Here is a 16,214-nt window from a genome sequence, read left to right as displayed (position 1 = left end):
TGAGTAACAATTCTGTGTCCCTGAGTAACAATTCTGTGTCCCTGAGTAACGATTCTGTGTCCCTAAGTAACGATTCTGTGTCCCTAAGTAACGATTCTGTGGCCCTAAAGTCTCTGAGGCCCTAACTCTGTCCCTAATACAGAGAGGTCTGTCTCTCTTGAATGACCGGAGGCTAATGGAGAATTCTAAGATGGCCGCGATTTATAGCTCCACCATTACACAGTGCTGGCTGGCTGGCTGCTGATTGGCTAATGCGATCACATGTCATGAATGAATGCATTATGGGTCAGCGCGCCTTGTCTGCGCGCCTTCCCAGAGATCCCCGCTCCGTCGCCACACATGTCGCCGCCATTTTTGGGAAAATTCGATTCGTGCATCCGAAGTTGGCTAATTTTCGGATTCGGCGCGAATCGAATATTTCCCAATCTTCAAAACGAATTCCACTTCGCCATGTTCGATTCGCTCATCTCTAGTAGAGGATTCATGTATCATTTACTTCCTGGAATCCATTTAGCCCTTAGCTCAGACATAGGCTGAGCTGAGCACCCTCCCTTCCCTCATGAAGACTCCAGGGATGTATGACATCATTTGCCTAGGCACAAAAATCAGGAAGTAACTTAAGAAATGTAAAAAAAAGTTTAAAACAAGTAAATATAATATATGTTGCTATCTATTTACTAATGCTAGCAGCATAAGGATTACAGATAACTCATGATGATTGAGAGAGTGAAGTTCCATTTTAAGTGATTTCTTGATTCATCGTGTCTTGCAGTAATCAGGCCTGGGTATGGCAAGTGAAATTTAACTTAATTTTCCAAAAAATGTGGTTAATCACAGTTGGTTTATGATTTAGCAAGGGGGGGGCAGCTTTGTTTCCCTTAATAAATTATATCATTATTTAAAAACTGTAATTTGTATTTACTCGGGCTATCTTTGTGTAATATTAAAATTTGTTTGATGATCTGAATCATTTAAGTGTGACAAATATAAAAAAAAAAAAATCAGAATGGGACCAAATACTTTTCACATCGCTGAACCAAAGATTTTGCTACTGAATTTATTCTGGTTCCTTTACTCCTGCTTTAAATGTATTTTGCATGTAATAAATCTTGATTCTTGATAGCAACCTTCTGTAATCACCTGTTTAACAGCACTGAGACAGGAAAGGGGAGAAGTAGCACTCCAAGGAGCCAATCAGATTCTGCTGTAGTGCAAATGTGCTGATAGTATACATAGTGACAGTAGGAGGGAGCAAAGTGAACAGGGTAATAATCTCATTAATGAGCTGCCTCCCCTTCATTGGTTAATGAGTACTCTAGGAGAGTTTTGGCCAGTGCTCTTGACCATGCTCTTGTGCTGTTGCAATGGAGGTCAAGGATCTAACAACAGATCTGATAGGGATGTCTGGATCACATGACTACCTTCATAGTATTACAAAATGTTGGTAACTATTATGGTCCCTGTAGTAAGGCCTTGAGTGCCGCCTTAAAGTGGTTCTAAAGACAGAGGGTTTTTTTACCTGAAAGCATTCTATGCATTAAGGTAAAAAAAACCTTCTGCATGCAGCTCCCCTCCTGCCCTCTTTATACTTACCTGAGCCCGATCTTGATCCAGTCATCTGCTGCTGTCAATCAAAGCAGTGAGAAGAGAGCAGGGGAGGGGGGGAGGGGGCAAGCTGCACTCTCTGTGTCAATGGACACAGAGCACAGCCAGGAATCAAGCCTGCCTAATGAATGCTTGCCCCCATAGCAAACAGATTACTATGGGGGCACTCGGCAGAGGAGAGGAGCCAGCGGTGGACCCCAGAAGAAGAGGATCCGGGTTGCCTTGTGCAAAACCATTGCACAGAGCAGATGAGTACTGTATAACATTTTTGTGGGTTTTTTTTATGTATCCTTTAAAATCACTTTCATTTTGAATATGTCAAATGACACAAAAGCAGAGTTTGGCTTAAATTATTTTAACTTTAATGGGTACATTGTAGACAACTGACAGGAAAAATTGATAGCATAAATAATCATAGCACAATTCTTACAAAATATTATACAGCAATGGTATGGAAAAAAAAAATCTGTAGAAAACTACCCTTTTATAAAAAAAAGAAAAACGCACAGTATATAAATGTAATATTGCATAGCTAAAGCTAAATTAATTTATTTCTATTTAACAAAAAGTTATCTATAGTGAAAGAAAATTGAATATGTGCTATAAATGTTACATTATTTTAGCAATTACAATCAATAAAAAAAAAAAGCTCTCTTAAAAATTATGGATAAGGCGTTCACGCTGAGATGTTTTCCGAAGCAGTTTTCTGTAGTCATATGGGTTATCATCCATTTTATTCTCTTGCTGGGATCCATCTGTAATGGAAGGTCTAGGGAAAAATATATGTAATTTTTTATTTATTTAGAGAGGTCAGCAGGAAGCAACAAAGCTTTACTTACCGTGAAAAGATTTCTAAGATAAAAATAACACAGCAGAAAGCTTCTATTTCCTGTGAAATCTAACATTTATTTCTCCTATATCTCTAATGTGAAGCGTGAAACACTTTGATTAATTGTACACCAATTACACCACTCTTATGAAATGTAGTGCCTGCCTATCTCCAGAAAGGGTTCAGAGGTGAAATGCTGGAGACTATATTACGTTTTACAGAAATGATAGAGAAAGATGGATTAAATGATAGAGAAAGATAGATTATGTCAGTTGATCAGAATGTATTCTATGTATTAAAGGAAAAAAAAAACGTTTCCTGTGTTAAAAAAAATGATTTAACATTGATAATTGCTACACGAGCCATTTGGTGATTTTTTTTAAGGCTTTAGGTAAACTCTATTAAGTTATGGTATGTAAGTGGTGTCCATTTGGAAAGATTTCCCTTCACTTCCAAATCTGATGGCAGAACAGAAAATTAAATGTTTCCAAAGTGAATGGAGTTGGTATTGATACTGTGCTCTCCATCAAAGGAATTGATGGCAACTATAAATTTTTGGCTTTCCCTTATACTTTCGTTCTCAGTGACAATGGTCACCAGGACAAATATAGGGGTAAATCTCTCCTGCAGAAACTCAGACAACAATAAGAATTTGATAAAGGGTTAAATTCTTCACTACACTTTGCAAAACTAAAAAATAATAATGTCTTAAGTACATTTTAAAACCTAACTCTATGCATTCACACAATTATTTATATGCCCCCTTCCAGCTAGGAAAAAAAAATGCTTATTTTTCTAGAGAATGAGATAACAAGATTATTTGCCTTAAAGCAAAACTTTACCCATACCAACTTGATAAAAAAATAAGCAAGTTCTTTAGCAAGGAACATGCATGAATAATTATGCTACCAAAATTAGTGTGTTCTGTAAATTGCCTCCTGCATTGCTCCTGTTTTTTCTTGCCTGATGCTGCCATTTTGCTGAAGCCCAGAGCCCCTCAGCAGCATTAAATATTTAGGCTATCAGCAGATCGGCCTTTACATTTTTGGCACAGTGCCAAAAATAGAGAGCTACTGAGCATGTGCAGAGCAGGGTGAGATGGTGTATTACTGGATTTTAAACAGTATAGGCACTTATTCTTGAAGTTTTAGATAGCTATACTTGCAAAAGGAGCTAGCTTTATGAAGTGATCTAGCAAGACTTAATTTTCTGACTAAAGTTCCACTTTAATCGAGGGTGGTTTTCTTCTAAGATGGTGTTGGTTGTTATATGACCAGTCCATCAAAGATGCCCTTTTCACAGGTCCCAAAAACTACGGTTATACAGTATACTGAGTACTAAATGTCCTCATCTTTAAGTAAAACATGCACAAACAAAAGGTGGTAGGAGCCAGGGACATTTTGAGGAACATATAGATATAAAGAGAACACTACATATATAAAAACTTTTATTGGAACATTCGATAAAAAACAAGATACAAACCAACTCTAATATATTGACATGTGAGCAATCAGCACAATGAAACCCATGATTCTCATTATGATAACAACACATCAGCTGTGAACAAGGCTTTTTACTGAAACATGGTAGCATTTTACTCACTCCTGTGCAAGCAATCGTATGTTCATTGGAATTCCAAAAATGTGTGTCACTTCTTTCAAATGGTAGGGGGAGAGAAGGGGTAGGAAGCTCTCACACGGTAGCTTGTATGCAAAATGTACAAGAGGTTCTCAATGGTTATCCATAATTAGATGAACACATCAAATGAAAAATAAAGCATATCATCATCCATATTTCAAGCAGAGCAAAGAGGGCTTAAGGTTTATGTCCCATAATCCAAGCATTCCAAGTGTCTGGGAGATGCACAGCCAAATATTAGCAGAGATCCAAAAGGGTACAGACTAATTTCCAGGATATCCTTCCTTTCCTATCCAGAGTTCCATCGAACAGTCGTGACTTTATGAGAGCATCCTAACACTTCTCTCCTCCTACATGGGAAAGAGATTTTTGCAATTTCAGTGAATTTATGGCTTCATCATAATGAGAATCATGGGTTTCATCATGATGATCACTCACATGTATTCCTGAAGAAGATCTATTCATTGAAATCGTGTCGAATCTGCATGTGGAATGTATTGGATCTAAACAATAACTGAACCCCGTACGCAGTATTTTATAGTTGATTTGTGTCTGCTTTTTTATCAAATGTTCCAATAAAAGTTATGCGTATATACAGCAGTATTCTTTTTAGAACTATATGTTCCTCAAAATGTCCCTGGCTACTACCAGCCTTTGTTTTTTCACGTCCCTGACTGGCCTCCCCCCCTACAGAATTAATTATGGACAATGCAGGACTACAAGCCATCGGTGGTTCTGATTTGTGCCTGTTCACATTGCATTGGAGAGAACATGATGGCCGGTTACAGTGAGACCCTGGATTAGGATAAGTATCTGTTATCTCTTGCCCTACAAAGAGAAAAGCACTAAACCCTTTACCAGCATGGGGTGGTAGGGTATATTTTAATACTTTTATGAATGCTGAGAGCTCAGCTCAGTTTTATTGGTATTTTTATTGTGATTTGCAGCCAGGTACGATTTTCAATAATTGGCAAAAAATGTATTTGTTACATCTTCGTAGCCAAGCCACAGTGTACAGAAAGCCCCTTTTTTCTGCAGTTTAGATAGGCTTGTAGCTCTCTATACCAGTTTTTTTTTACACTGGGACTGATCATGTGCAGTGGGGATCGAAAGTTTGGGCACCCCAACTAAAAATTTGTATTAATGTGCATAAAGAAGCCAAGGAAAGATGGAAAAATCTCCAAAAGGCATCAAATTACAGATTAAACATTCTTATAATATGTCAACAAAAGTTAGATTTTATTTCCATCATTTACACTTTCAAAATAACAGAAAACAAAAAAATGGCGTCTGCAAAAGTTTGGGCACCCTGCAGAGTTAATATCTTGTACTGCCCCCTTTGGCAAGTATCACAGCTTGTAAACGCTTTTTGTAGCCAGCCAAGAGTCTTTCAATTCTTGTTTGAGGTATCTTTGCCCCTTCTTCCTTACAAAAGTCTTCCAGTTCTTTGAGATTTCTGGGCTGTCTGTCACGCACTGCTCTTTTAAGGTCTATTCATAGATTTTCAATTATGTTGAGGTCAGGAGATTGTGAAGGCCATGGCAAAACCTTCAGTTTACGCCTCTTGATGTAATCCCCCGTGGATTTCGAGGTGTGTTTAGGATCATTATCCATTTGTAGAAGCCATCCTCTCTTTAACTTCAGCTTTTTCACAGATGGCATCAAGTTACCATCCAAAATTTGCTGAAATTTTATTGAATCCATTTTTCCTTCTACTCATGAGATGTTCCCTGTGCCACTGGCTGCAACACAATCCCAAAGCATGATTGATCCAACCCCATGCTTAACAGTTGGACAGAGGTTCTTTTCATTAAATTCTGTGCCCCTTCTTCTCCAAACGTACCTTTGCTCATTCCGGCCAAAAAGTTCAATTTTAACCTCATCGGCCCACAGAACTTGTTTCCAAAATGTATCAGGCTTGTCTATATGTTCATTTGCAAAGTTCAAACGATGATTTTTGTGGTGAGGACGTAGAAGAGGTTTTCTTCTGATGACTCTTCCATGAAGACCATATTTGTACAAGTATCTCTTTATAATGGAATAGTGTACCACAACTCCAGTGTCTGCCAGATCTTTCTGGAGGGATCGTGCAGTCAAACGTGGGTTTTGAATTGTTTTTCTCACAATCCTGCGAGCTGTTCTGTCTGATATTTTTCTTGGTCTTCCAGATCTTGCTTTAACTTCCACTGTTCCTGATGACTGCCATTTCTTAATTCCATTCCGAACAGAGGATATTGACATCTGAAAACGCTTTGCTATCTTCTTATAGCCTTCTCCAGCTTTGTGAGCGTCAACTATTTTCAGTTTCAGTTTTCTAGACAGCTGCTTAGAAGAACCCATGGTGCTGATTGTTGGGGCAAGGTCAGATGAGTCTGGGCATTTAAAACCTTTGAGATTGACATAACCTGGTCTTCCCAGACGATGATTGAGAACAATCCATGACACTGGCAGGTCTCAGCTTTGCAAAGGGGGCAGTGCATGCTATAAATTCTGCAGGGTGCCCAAACTTTTGCAGATGCCATTTTTTTGTTTTCTGTTATTTTAAAAGTGTAAATGATGTAAATAAAATCTAACTTTTGTTGACGTATTATAAGAATGTCTAATCTGTAATGTGATGCCTTTTGGAGATTTTTCCATCTTTCCTTGGCTTCTTTATGCACATTAATACAAATTTTTAGCTGGGGTGCCCAAACTTTCGATCCCCACTGTAATTGTAGTAGTTTCCTTAATTTCAGTATCTGCACAAAGAGAGGTAAAAGCTGCAATACTGCTTGGTAAAATTGTGGCAGGATATATAACTGACCAGTAAAGATTTGTTTTTTTCATAGCAGAACTGGATTTTTACTTTACAGGAACACCCCAAATAAAGGGTATGTTCCTAATGTTGACAGCTCAGTACTGGTATCTTTTTGAGGTGGAGCTCTCAGTGTTCAAAACAAGTCTTACAGGTCCCCATATGCCTGAGATGAGTCCTTTTTTAAATCTCCCAACACCTAACTTTTCCTCAACCCTTGACTTCAACTCCATAACCCTTGCACATAATATTAACCTAACCCCTAACCTAAGTCGGGTATTAGTCTTTTCAGTCTTTTTTATTCTAATGTGCACTTTAATTGCAAATCAACATATATCCATTTAAGACATCCCTGCTGGACAAGTCAATTTTTGATCAGTGCATGCCCACATGGAAGAAAAATATATTTGAAATATATTTTAAAAATATTATTCCCAAATATATTGACTTATATTTGAAATGCTAAAATGTGGGCCATATTCAATATATTTCAAAATATATTTCAATAAATTATATATATATATATATATATATATACACACACACACACACTGTATGTTGAAATGCGTTTTTATTACAAAATATATAAAAAATATTTTTAAAAATACATTTCAAATATACTGTATGTCTTTAAAAAAATAGAAATCTACATTTTTGGAATGCATTTACAAATAAATGTAAAAATATATGTTAAAATTACTTTTTTCTATGTTAAAAAAAACTGAAGAATATATTTTAAAAATATATTTTTTTAAATATATATTTTTTAAATATATTCTTCAGATATATATGGCCAACATTGTAGCATTTCAAATATATGTCAATATATTTGGGAAGAATATTTTTAAAATATATTTTTCTTCCATATGGGTGGGGCAAGCTTTATTGTGCAGTGTGGATTTTCAAGCTGTGTTTGACCTGCTTCCTTCTGCTTTTCCTTGGGCGCAACAAGTCCTGCACTTTGTGTTTGAATGCATGCATTTGAGTAGAGCTGCATTCAGATACAAATAAAAAAAAAGCCTATCTACCCAACCTCAGATACTGTGCTCCAAGAACTCAACAAGGATTTAGAATTGTTCCTATTTATAACATTCACACCCATTACTCTTATGAGCACTAAGGTGAAAATAGCATTAACGTGTATGTCCAGCCAAAATGTTTTTCTTAGTTTTTTATAGAGGGGAAGAATTAGAAGGCCTGTCAGGGTAGGGCTCCGTTGCAGAGGTTTATCCTCACTTTCTCTCCTGCTGAATGGTTTATCATACAGGAAGCTTGACATATGCTTTAACATAGTATGTTTGATAGCAGTAGATGGGGATATATTCCTTTAAACCTAAATTGTGTATTTCAAATTAGCAGAATGAAAGGAAAGACAATTAAAAAGGTTAGATATAACATAAGTACTCAGAGGGAGATTAGGCCTATGAATTATTTTTATTTAAATGCTGTATATCCTAGGTATACAACATTCTACATTTATATGAATAAAAGCTTCTAATGCACAGAATATGGAAAACTAACAAGCAAAGCACTACTGTTTTAAATCATTCTAAAATGATTATCTGCTATATTTTATTGCATTGTAAGCCTCATGACTATCAGCTGTCTGACTGTATGAATACCTGTTCCATTATATTCTTCATATATGCATGAGGTTAAACAGAGGTTACTTATATCAGAGGTAGTTTATATAATTTAATTCAAGGTAAACGCCAGGCAAACAGGGAAGCACAGATGAAATACATATACAGGAGCTCTTTTACTTGTCGAAGGATTTGTATTTCAGACCATTCAGTTCTGAGATTTACATGGTTCTACTCTCCTGCTGTCAACATGCTCCATGCACTGCAGCTCAACAGGTGTTGATAGCTCTCTTTCTACGTCTGAGGTCTTCTGTAAAAGACTGATCCCAGATTACATTCATCTACTTACACCACTTGTATTTAGAAACAATGTGTTAATGAATACACTGCTGTGTTTTCTGTGCCCTTTGCATCTGCCTGGCATTCAGCTTAAAAATGACCAAGAAATAAAAGAATCTGTACTGAGAGAAATAGAGCAGGTTGCCATTGCTGATCTCTTAAAAATTCTAGTTACCTGGCCATATACATACTTAAAGCATTCTTGTACCTAGTTAGTGCCTAGTGTTAAAGCCAAGGGACCAGGATGACAGTCGTACAGCTAGCTTTTTCAGCTGAATGGGATAGCAACTGGCAGTGTCCATATTCTCTCAGTGCAAGTAAACATTTACATTCCCATTCACAGTATTTTCAAAACTTAGAGTCTAATTATGCACTGCACAAAAAACACAAGAATAGTTCTGTACCCTTATTTGTAATGGTAGAGTTTATATTTTTGAGTCTTAGATTAAAGCATTTTTTCAAATATATCATTTTTTAATTTACTTTGAATTTTGGTAAAACACAGGTTGCAATAGGTACTGCATTTAATATTCTCATGAATACTGTACATGCATTTTCATAAATGCAACTGGGCAGAAATTCATCTCTTCCCCTGGAAAATGCCTACAGAAAGTATGAGGCAAAATGAATCCTTTATATATTGGATTGTCAGTACTTAGGGCCTGCATCAAGATCGCTAAGAAACCACTTACCTGTTTCTGTGGAATCACTCCCTAACTAGCTGGGCCAACAAGATCCCACTCTCTGACAGCCCCTTAATCTAGCGAGATTCAGCAATATCTAAACAAGGCCAATGAGAAAAGTGATTCCACAGAGATATTTGGAAGACTCTCCTTGGTAACTCTGCCACTGGTGGCAAGTCGCTTGTGTGACATGGCCCTAAGAACTGTTCATTTTCCCCCAGTCAATAGTTAGACCTGCCCTGGAAAAAATAATTTGGAAACTGAAGAAAATACTGATACAAGCTTTTACTGTGGCTTGCTGACCCTTGTCAGAATGAATCATGAGCTGACAGAAGTTGAGAACTTCAATCTGTAGCTGTTCAGCTTTAGCAGGGCCGGATTCACAGTTAGTTGCACTTTAGACATGGTAGTATGGTCAACTTGTTCTAATAATTTCATCACAGGTTCCACTAATACTGTTATTACCTTTTGTTTTATTTTGTTTTAATACTAAAATTGCATGAATAATTTCTCTTTACAAGATGAAGAATTAAATTACAAGAAACGCTAACCCAATGAATCTGGAGTGCCAAGCATTTTTGAACTGAATTTTAGGTCTGGCCTTGATACCACAACTGGGTTGCCTAGATGCAACTAGTTTTCCAATCCGGCTCTGCCCTGCACTATTAGATACTTTATATCTTTAAAGAAGATTATAAGCTTTAGGATGCTATTCATAAAAAAATGCCCCAAATTACCCTTGTAGGGATGCAGGTCTTTTTATAAAGTCCTTGGCTGTTGGATGCATGCAGAGATGACAGATTATGTGAGGTTCTGACCATATACTCCAACCACTACAAGACAAGTTCATTGCTAAGAAAGGCTATGAACCCACTGAGATTTATGGAATGTGCCACCTATGGAGGTAAGTTGGGCATTTTTATTTATTTTAATAGAGAATCAAAATGTTAGAAACAAGGCAGCTTCTAGGCCTCACGGCACCAGCATAATCACTGAGGCAATGACCTTGCTAAATAGTACAACGTTCATGTAAACAATTTGAACACTGTGTCTTTTAATAAAACAGTGATGTAAGTATATAATTGTATAGCTTCACGTTTTTAAAAGGAAATACATCATGGTTTTGAATATATTATATCGTCCTTCATTGGTCAGAGGGTTTTTGGTTGCTGAAGAAAGTCACTGAGATGTGAGAACAGTGACTCCTCCCTTAACAGAAGAATAATTCTGAGTTACTCTTAAAGTGGTTCTAAAAGCTGAAGTTTTTTTTGCATTTTATGCAGGAAGGTGAAAAACCTTCAGTGTGCAGCTCCCCCCCCCCCTCAGCAGCAGGAGCAATTGGCTTCTGCTGCTGTCAATCACAGCCAGTGGCGGAGGGGGGGCAGGCTAGTCGTGTTCTGTGTGTCTTGTAGACATACAGAAGCAGCTTAGGAGCAAGCATGCATGAGTGCCCTCAGAGCAAGCAGCTTGCTCTGGGGGCACTCAGCAGGGGGGAGCACCCAGGAGCTTCAACCGGGTGATCTGAGAAGAGGAGGATTGGGGCTGCTCTGTGCAAAACCATTACACAGAGCAGGTAAGTATGACATGTTTGTTGTTAAAAAAAATCTTTAGTATCACCTTAAACAAACGGAGCTGTAAAGCAAGCTTTGTCTCTTTAGCTAACTCATACCCATCTGTGAGTAATTTGTAATGTATCACATCAGCAGCATTGGGCTTAATTGGCTGTGTTTGCCCAAGTAGACCCAATTGGAAAAGGCAAATTGCCCAATGTGATATGATTTCATTATGTATTGCAAAAGTGTGCACTGCAAAAAAATTAGGAGATATTGTAATTTTGAACAGTGATTTTGATGTGCTGTAACACATCACCAAGGGCTAGTAATCAGTTAGAAAAAGAGGTAGTAAAGACCAAAAAGTACATTGCAGCTCATCACAGTATAAGTTAAAAAAATATGCCGGTGCATGTGTGTTATGTTCACACTAATGCATGTGCTGTAGTGAAAAGATAAACTTGGGAATTAACTAGGCTTCCTGCTCCATTATCAATGGTACAGGTCTATCTCTGCCACCCATGCCAGTTTCTGTTTAAGAGTGCAATAGAAACTGGTGTGAGTTCTGTTCCTAATTAACCAAGAAATATTGTCAGTTTTCAGTAGCATCTGAGCAGTGAAGGGAATTGGGGCAGGTAGGGTAGAGAGATCAGAGCAAGCAGCTCCAGCTGTACTGTTCTGTGCTATGTTTTGCCCAGACACAGCATACAAGAGGGATCAGATCAGTCCTAATTAACAAAGGCCTGCTTTTATTAATTAGGAGCAGGATCTGCTCCTTATCACCAGCTTAGAAGAGTGTTGCAGGAATAGAGCCTGCACCACTCTTTGTTAATTCCCCCAAAGACTGCTTATAGATAGTATAAATACTGTTTCAAGTGGAACTATGGGCTAGGTGCTAAAATAAACTGTTTCAAGTGGAACTATGGGCTAGGCGCTAAAATTAACTGTTTCAAGTGGAACTATGGGTTAGGTGCTAAAATTAACTGTTTCAAGTGGAACTATGGGTTAGGCGCTAAAATGAACTGTTTCAAGTGGAACTATGGGCTAGGCGCTAAAATGAACTGTTTCAAGTGGAACTATGGGCTAGGCGCTAAAATGAACTGTTTCAAGTGGAACTATGGGTTAGGCGCTAAAATGAACTGTTTCAAGTGGAACTATGGGCTAGGCGCTAAAATGAACTGTTTCAAGTGGAACTATAGGCTAGGTGCTAAAATGAACTGTTTCAAGTGGAACTATTTGCTAGGTGCTAAAATGAACTGTTTCAAGTGGAACTATGGGCTAGGCGCTAAAATGAACTGTTTCAAGTGGAACTATGGGCTAGGCGCTAAAATGAACTGTTTCAAGTGGAACTATGGGCTAGGTGCTAAAATTAACTGTTTCAAGTGGAACTATGGGTTAGGCACTAGCATTAACACAGTAGTTTTTCCTAAATCCCTTTGTAACCATTTTATTTCCTATTGCATATGCTTGTAGGTTACTACTTCTTTTAAAAGGCCAAGCTATCCAGAAAAAGTGGCAGTTTAAAGCGGAGCTCCACCCAAAATGGGAAGTGCCACTTTAAGTACTCTTTCCCTGGCACATGCGCAGTGGGCACCCGGCTGTGAAGCCGCAAGCTGTCGCAGCCGGTGCCCATAGTTGAGATGCTGGTGCCAGTGAGAGACGGGATGGCTGAGGTGAGCACATCACTGGATCCTGGGACAGGTGAGTGTGTACTTATTAAAAGTCAGCAGCTACAGTTTTTGTAGCTGCTGACTTTTATTAAACACAAAAATGACTGGAACTCCTCTTTAAGGGATTCGGACATTTAATATGGAACTAAACTCACAGATTTAACTAATTCCCAAAAGAAAGCACACGTTAGAAATGTTCAATAACTATTTTTAAATCCGTAACTAAACATACCAATGTTGTTTTCTGCAGCATCTTCATTTACATTCTGCCTAATGGGGCATGCACATTGTATGCTTCATTCAAGCTCTCAAATGGCTGGTGTCATAGCTGACCACATGTGTAGCACCATGGCAACTAAATAAAGGCCAAGATGGCACCACCCTTGGAGTATGGGAAGCTTTGGCTCCACTTTAATTTGTTAGTTTCTTATGAAAGGTCATGTAAAACAATATGTTCATCTAAGACCATCCTGTGCATAGAGTGATAATTCAGCTACATCTTTTCACTGTGGAAAATTCAGTGTTATCAGTCTATTACAGGAAGTGGAAATATATTAGATCCACTGGTAGAATCAACAGACAATAAAACTATGTAACAGGGCGAAAAATAAAAACTGCTGTGTTAATGTTGGTGACAAACAACAACATATTTGTCATTTTTTTTCTTTTTAATTTTGGCCATGGTTACATTTAAAAAAATTGATTAAGAAAAATGTAAATGTTAAAAGTTAAAATAAAATTTATAAAGAATCCAGTACCCTTTCCCTTTTGAATATATGAACACATTTTTTTTGGATTCTTAATGAAATAACAAAAAATATATTTAACGTTTTTAAAAAAATATAAGGAAACATATCAAAAATGTATATATTTCATAAAATATATGTTCAGTAATGATGTCATGTTTGGTTGGTCTCCACAGTATGTGCTCCCAGTGCCATCATACTGCTCCCACCTGGCTAGAAATCTGCCTTGTTAATAACACGATACTACCACCAACATTCATACATTCTGATCCTTAATCCTGTTTATGTTCCCACACTTTTGTGTCTGATCAGAATGTAGTCACAGTGGCATCCACTGTCAATCTTTGTGAAAGGAAAGCATTCATTACCTTTCATTTGGAGCTAGGATGGAAAACTCCATAGCAGAAAACCCATCATATGTTTTGGGCTTATTTATTGACACTGAGTGGTTGGAATAAATTTCATTATAATAATCTTCTGTTTCCAGTACTTTGCCTTGACTGTGAAGAAAAGAAAATTGCCTTTTGTCCTTTTACCAAGAGAGCTCTAGAAATCAGCTAAACACTTCAAAGAATGATCAGAAATGTAGATTAAAGAGCTCCTGGCAATGGAAAAACCCTTGACTGGTTGGTGGGAGAGGTAAGGTAGATGGAGAATGTTCAGTCATGAACAAAGAAGACAGAGAAATATCTGCATCCTCATAAGATTTGATGTTCTTCATAAGTTTCATATTCTTTAGGCTAAAGCTGCTACAGACATTAACAGAACCAAGGATTGGCTGCGCAACACAAGTAAACGATGGCTTTTATGCTCAGTTGAAACTGTTCTGTTAACTCATTTCTCTTTAACACTTTGGGTGCGACGGACTTGATACAATCATTGAGAGATTATAGTTCCCAAGGATTGGTGCCCTACCTACTGACTGACTACAGATAGATTTCTGCTGGTCAGCAGTCAGCGGGAGGGATTCAGATCAAAGCACAGTGAAGTGCCTGCCCTGAAAATAGCTCCACATCTGGAAGTCCGAGAATGATAGCCTCTGGCACTGATTAGGGATCGCAGATGAGACAGCTGATGTGACAAGTTCCCTTAAATACTTTCAGTGTGATATTTTAACTGACAAAGTGGAAGCTAAGAACATTCAGCAGTCCACTATTTAGCCTGGTCTAGAAGACATGAATAAGCAGCAGTGTCAGCAAAGCATATTTTAGAAAACAGGCAGTATAAGTATAGCAACTGTTTTGGGTAAGTGCTTCCCTTTCATCAATTGCACAATGCTGTAACATAGTCCGACAGTGTTCTGCTGATTTTGAGAAATAATATTGTAGGTTACCTTGAAAACACATACAACATGATGCAGCCAGTGTCCATGATACATACATATGAGCACTATTCTACACAAACTATGTGTTTGGAGATAAACACAACAGAAATGTACACTGGTAATTAGGACCTGTTCACATTGCTGAGCTGCAATAACGCAACCCAATGCACCTACTTAAAGCTAACGTGCTTTATACTACTGAACATGCTGAATGCACCTGTTTTGGTGCGTTGCCATGCACTAGGCAGCCCATTCCAATAAATAAATGCACAATGACTCATGGCATAAAATGCCCTAACACACACGTGCTAACAGCGCAACAGTGTGAACCCAGCCTTAATACAAAATCCATTCAAACAAATAGATGCACATTTGAAATACATATATATATATATATATATATATATATATATACATATATACAGTATACTGTATATATATAAAAGCTGTTTTACCTTCTAAACAATTTACAAATTAGTCCAACCTCTACTGAGATTTGAGCCTCCTCCTTTACAATCCTAATCCACAATGCCAGAAAAATAACTTGGTCATTTCCCTGCCTTAGCCTATGATAAGACAGTGAAGGAGCAGCAGAAGAATGATTAGGATTTTATTCCTTCTTATGAGTAAATATACTTCTTTAACTACTATATGTCTGCAATAAAATTGTGTTTTTTTATTACTTCAGCTTTAAATTCACACATGTACACTATAATAAAAGTTAAAATCTTGGTAGATATAAAAGATCACATTTTATACATGTAGCGCCCTACCTAAAGTTGGGTTAAATTTAGTTTTTGGCTTATCTGTACACAGTGGAGTGGTGATCGGTTTTCTAGGTCTGGTCAAGGTGGTTGAGTGCTTCTATCTGCCTCTGAAAGATGCTTCCAGAACATAGAATGAGAGGATTAACCACTAAGTTATGAATATTTTCAGACCCCGGCCAATTCTTGGGAAGGAGGTGCCCAGAAGGTGGCTGGAGAGGCGATAAATGTTTTGGGGGCCTGGCAGAGTGGTCTTCCTCTGCCAGGAGGGTTACATTTTTAACTGTAGCTGCTGCCCCGGGAAGTAAGCTAGTGTGAGACAAGAGTTACACTGTTGCAGTTTGGGCCTCAGCAGGTGCTGGGCTGAGGACCTAAAGAAAACATCCTAAAAGGATTATTTGCTGGACGCAATCATCTTGGAGTCTTGTCTGGAGAATAATTTTTTGTCTCCCTCACTGAAGAGTGGTAAGTGGAAGCTGGGTGGCCAACAGCTCCTGGGAAATTGTGAGTAAGATCTTGTTTAGAGTCTCCCAGGAAATAGAGTCCTAGAATTCCTGGTTATTCCCTTTTACTTTGATCCCTTATTCCCAAAACTATATCAGGAAGCTTTTGTGAAAATGTATCCTCTTGTTGGTTTCTGATATTATTTTGAAGTTTCACGAACCCTTAAATCCTCTCCTGTTACTGCA

General features: G+C 37.8%; 1 protein-coding gene across 1 annotated transcript in view; it reads right to left on the bottom strand.

Moving 5' to 3' along the window:
* Positions 1 to 1,950: 1,950 nt before the first annotated feature.
* MYO3A (myosin IIIA) overlaps positions 1,951 to 16,214 on the bottom strand; it is a 159,503-nt gene continuing 145,239 nt past the window's right edge. The window contains exons 33-34 of the mRNA XM_089693783.1: positions 13,806 to 13,937; positions 1,951 to 2,374 (exon numbers count right to left, since the gene is read on the bottom strand). Of these exons, the coding sequence (XP_089549909.1) occupies positions 2,260 to 2,374; positions 13,806 to 13,937 (247 nt within the window). The 3' untranslated portion in view covers positions 1,951 to 2,259. The remainder of the gene's footprint in view (positions 2,375 to 13,805; positions 13,938 to 16,214) is intronic.

This window comes from Staurois parvus, unplaced genomic scaffold, assembly GCF_062004578.1.
Source record: "Staurois parvus isolate SC_StPar_1 unplaced genomic scaffold, SC_StPar_1.0 ptg000636l, whole genome shotgun sequence".
Classification (NCBI taxonomy): Eukaryota; Metazoa; Chordata; class Amphibia; order Anura; family Ranidae; genus Staurois; species Staurois parvus.
Note: the sequence above shows the minus strand (reverse complement) of the source record. Positions and strands in the feature narration are given on the sequence as shown.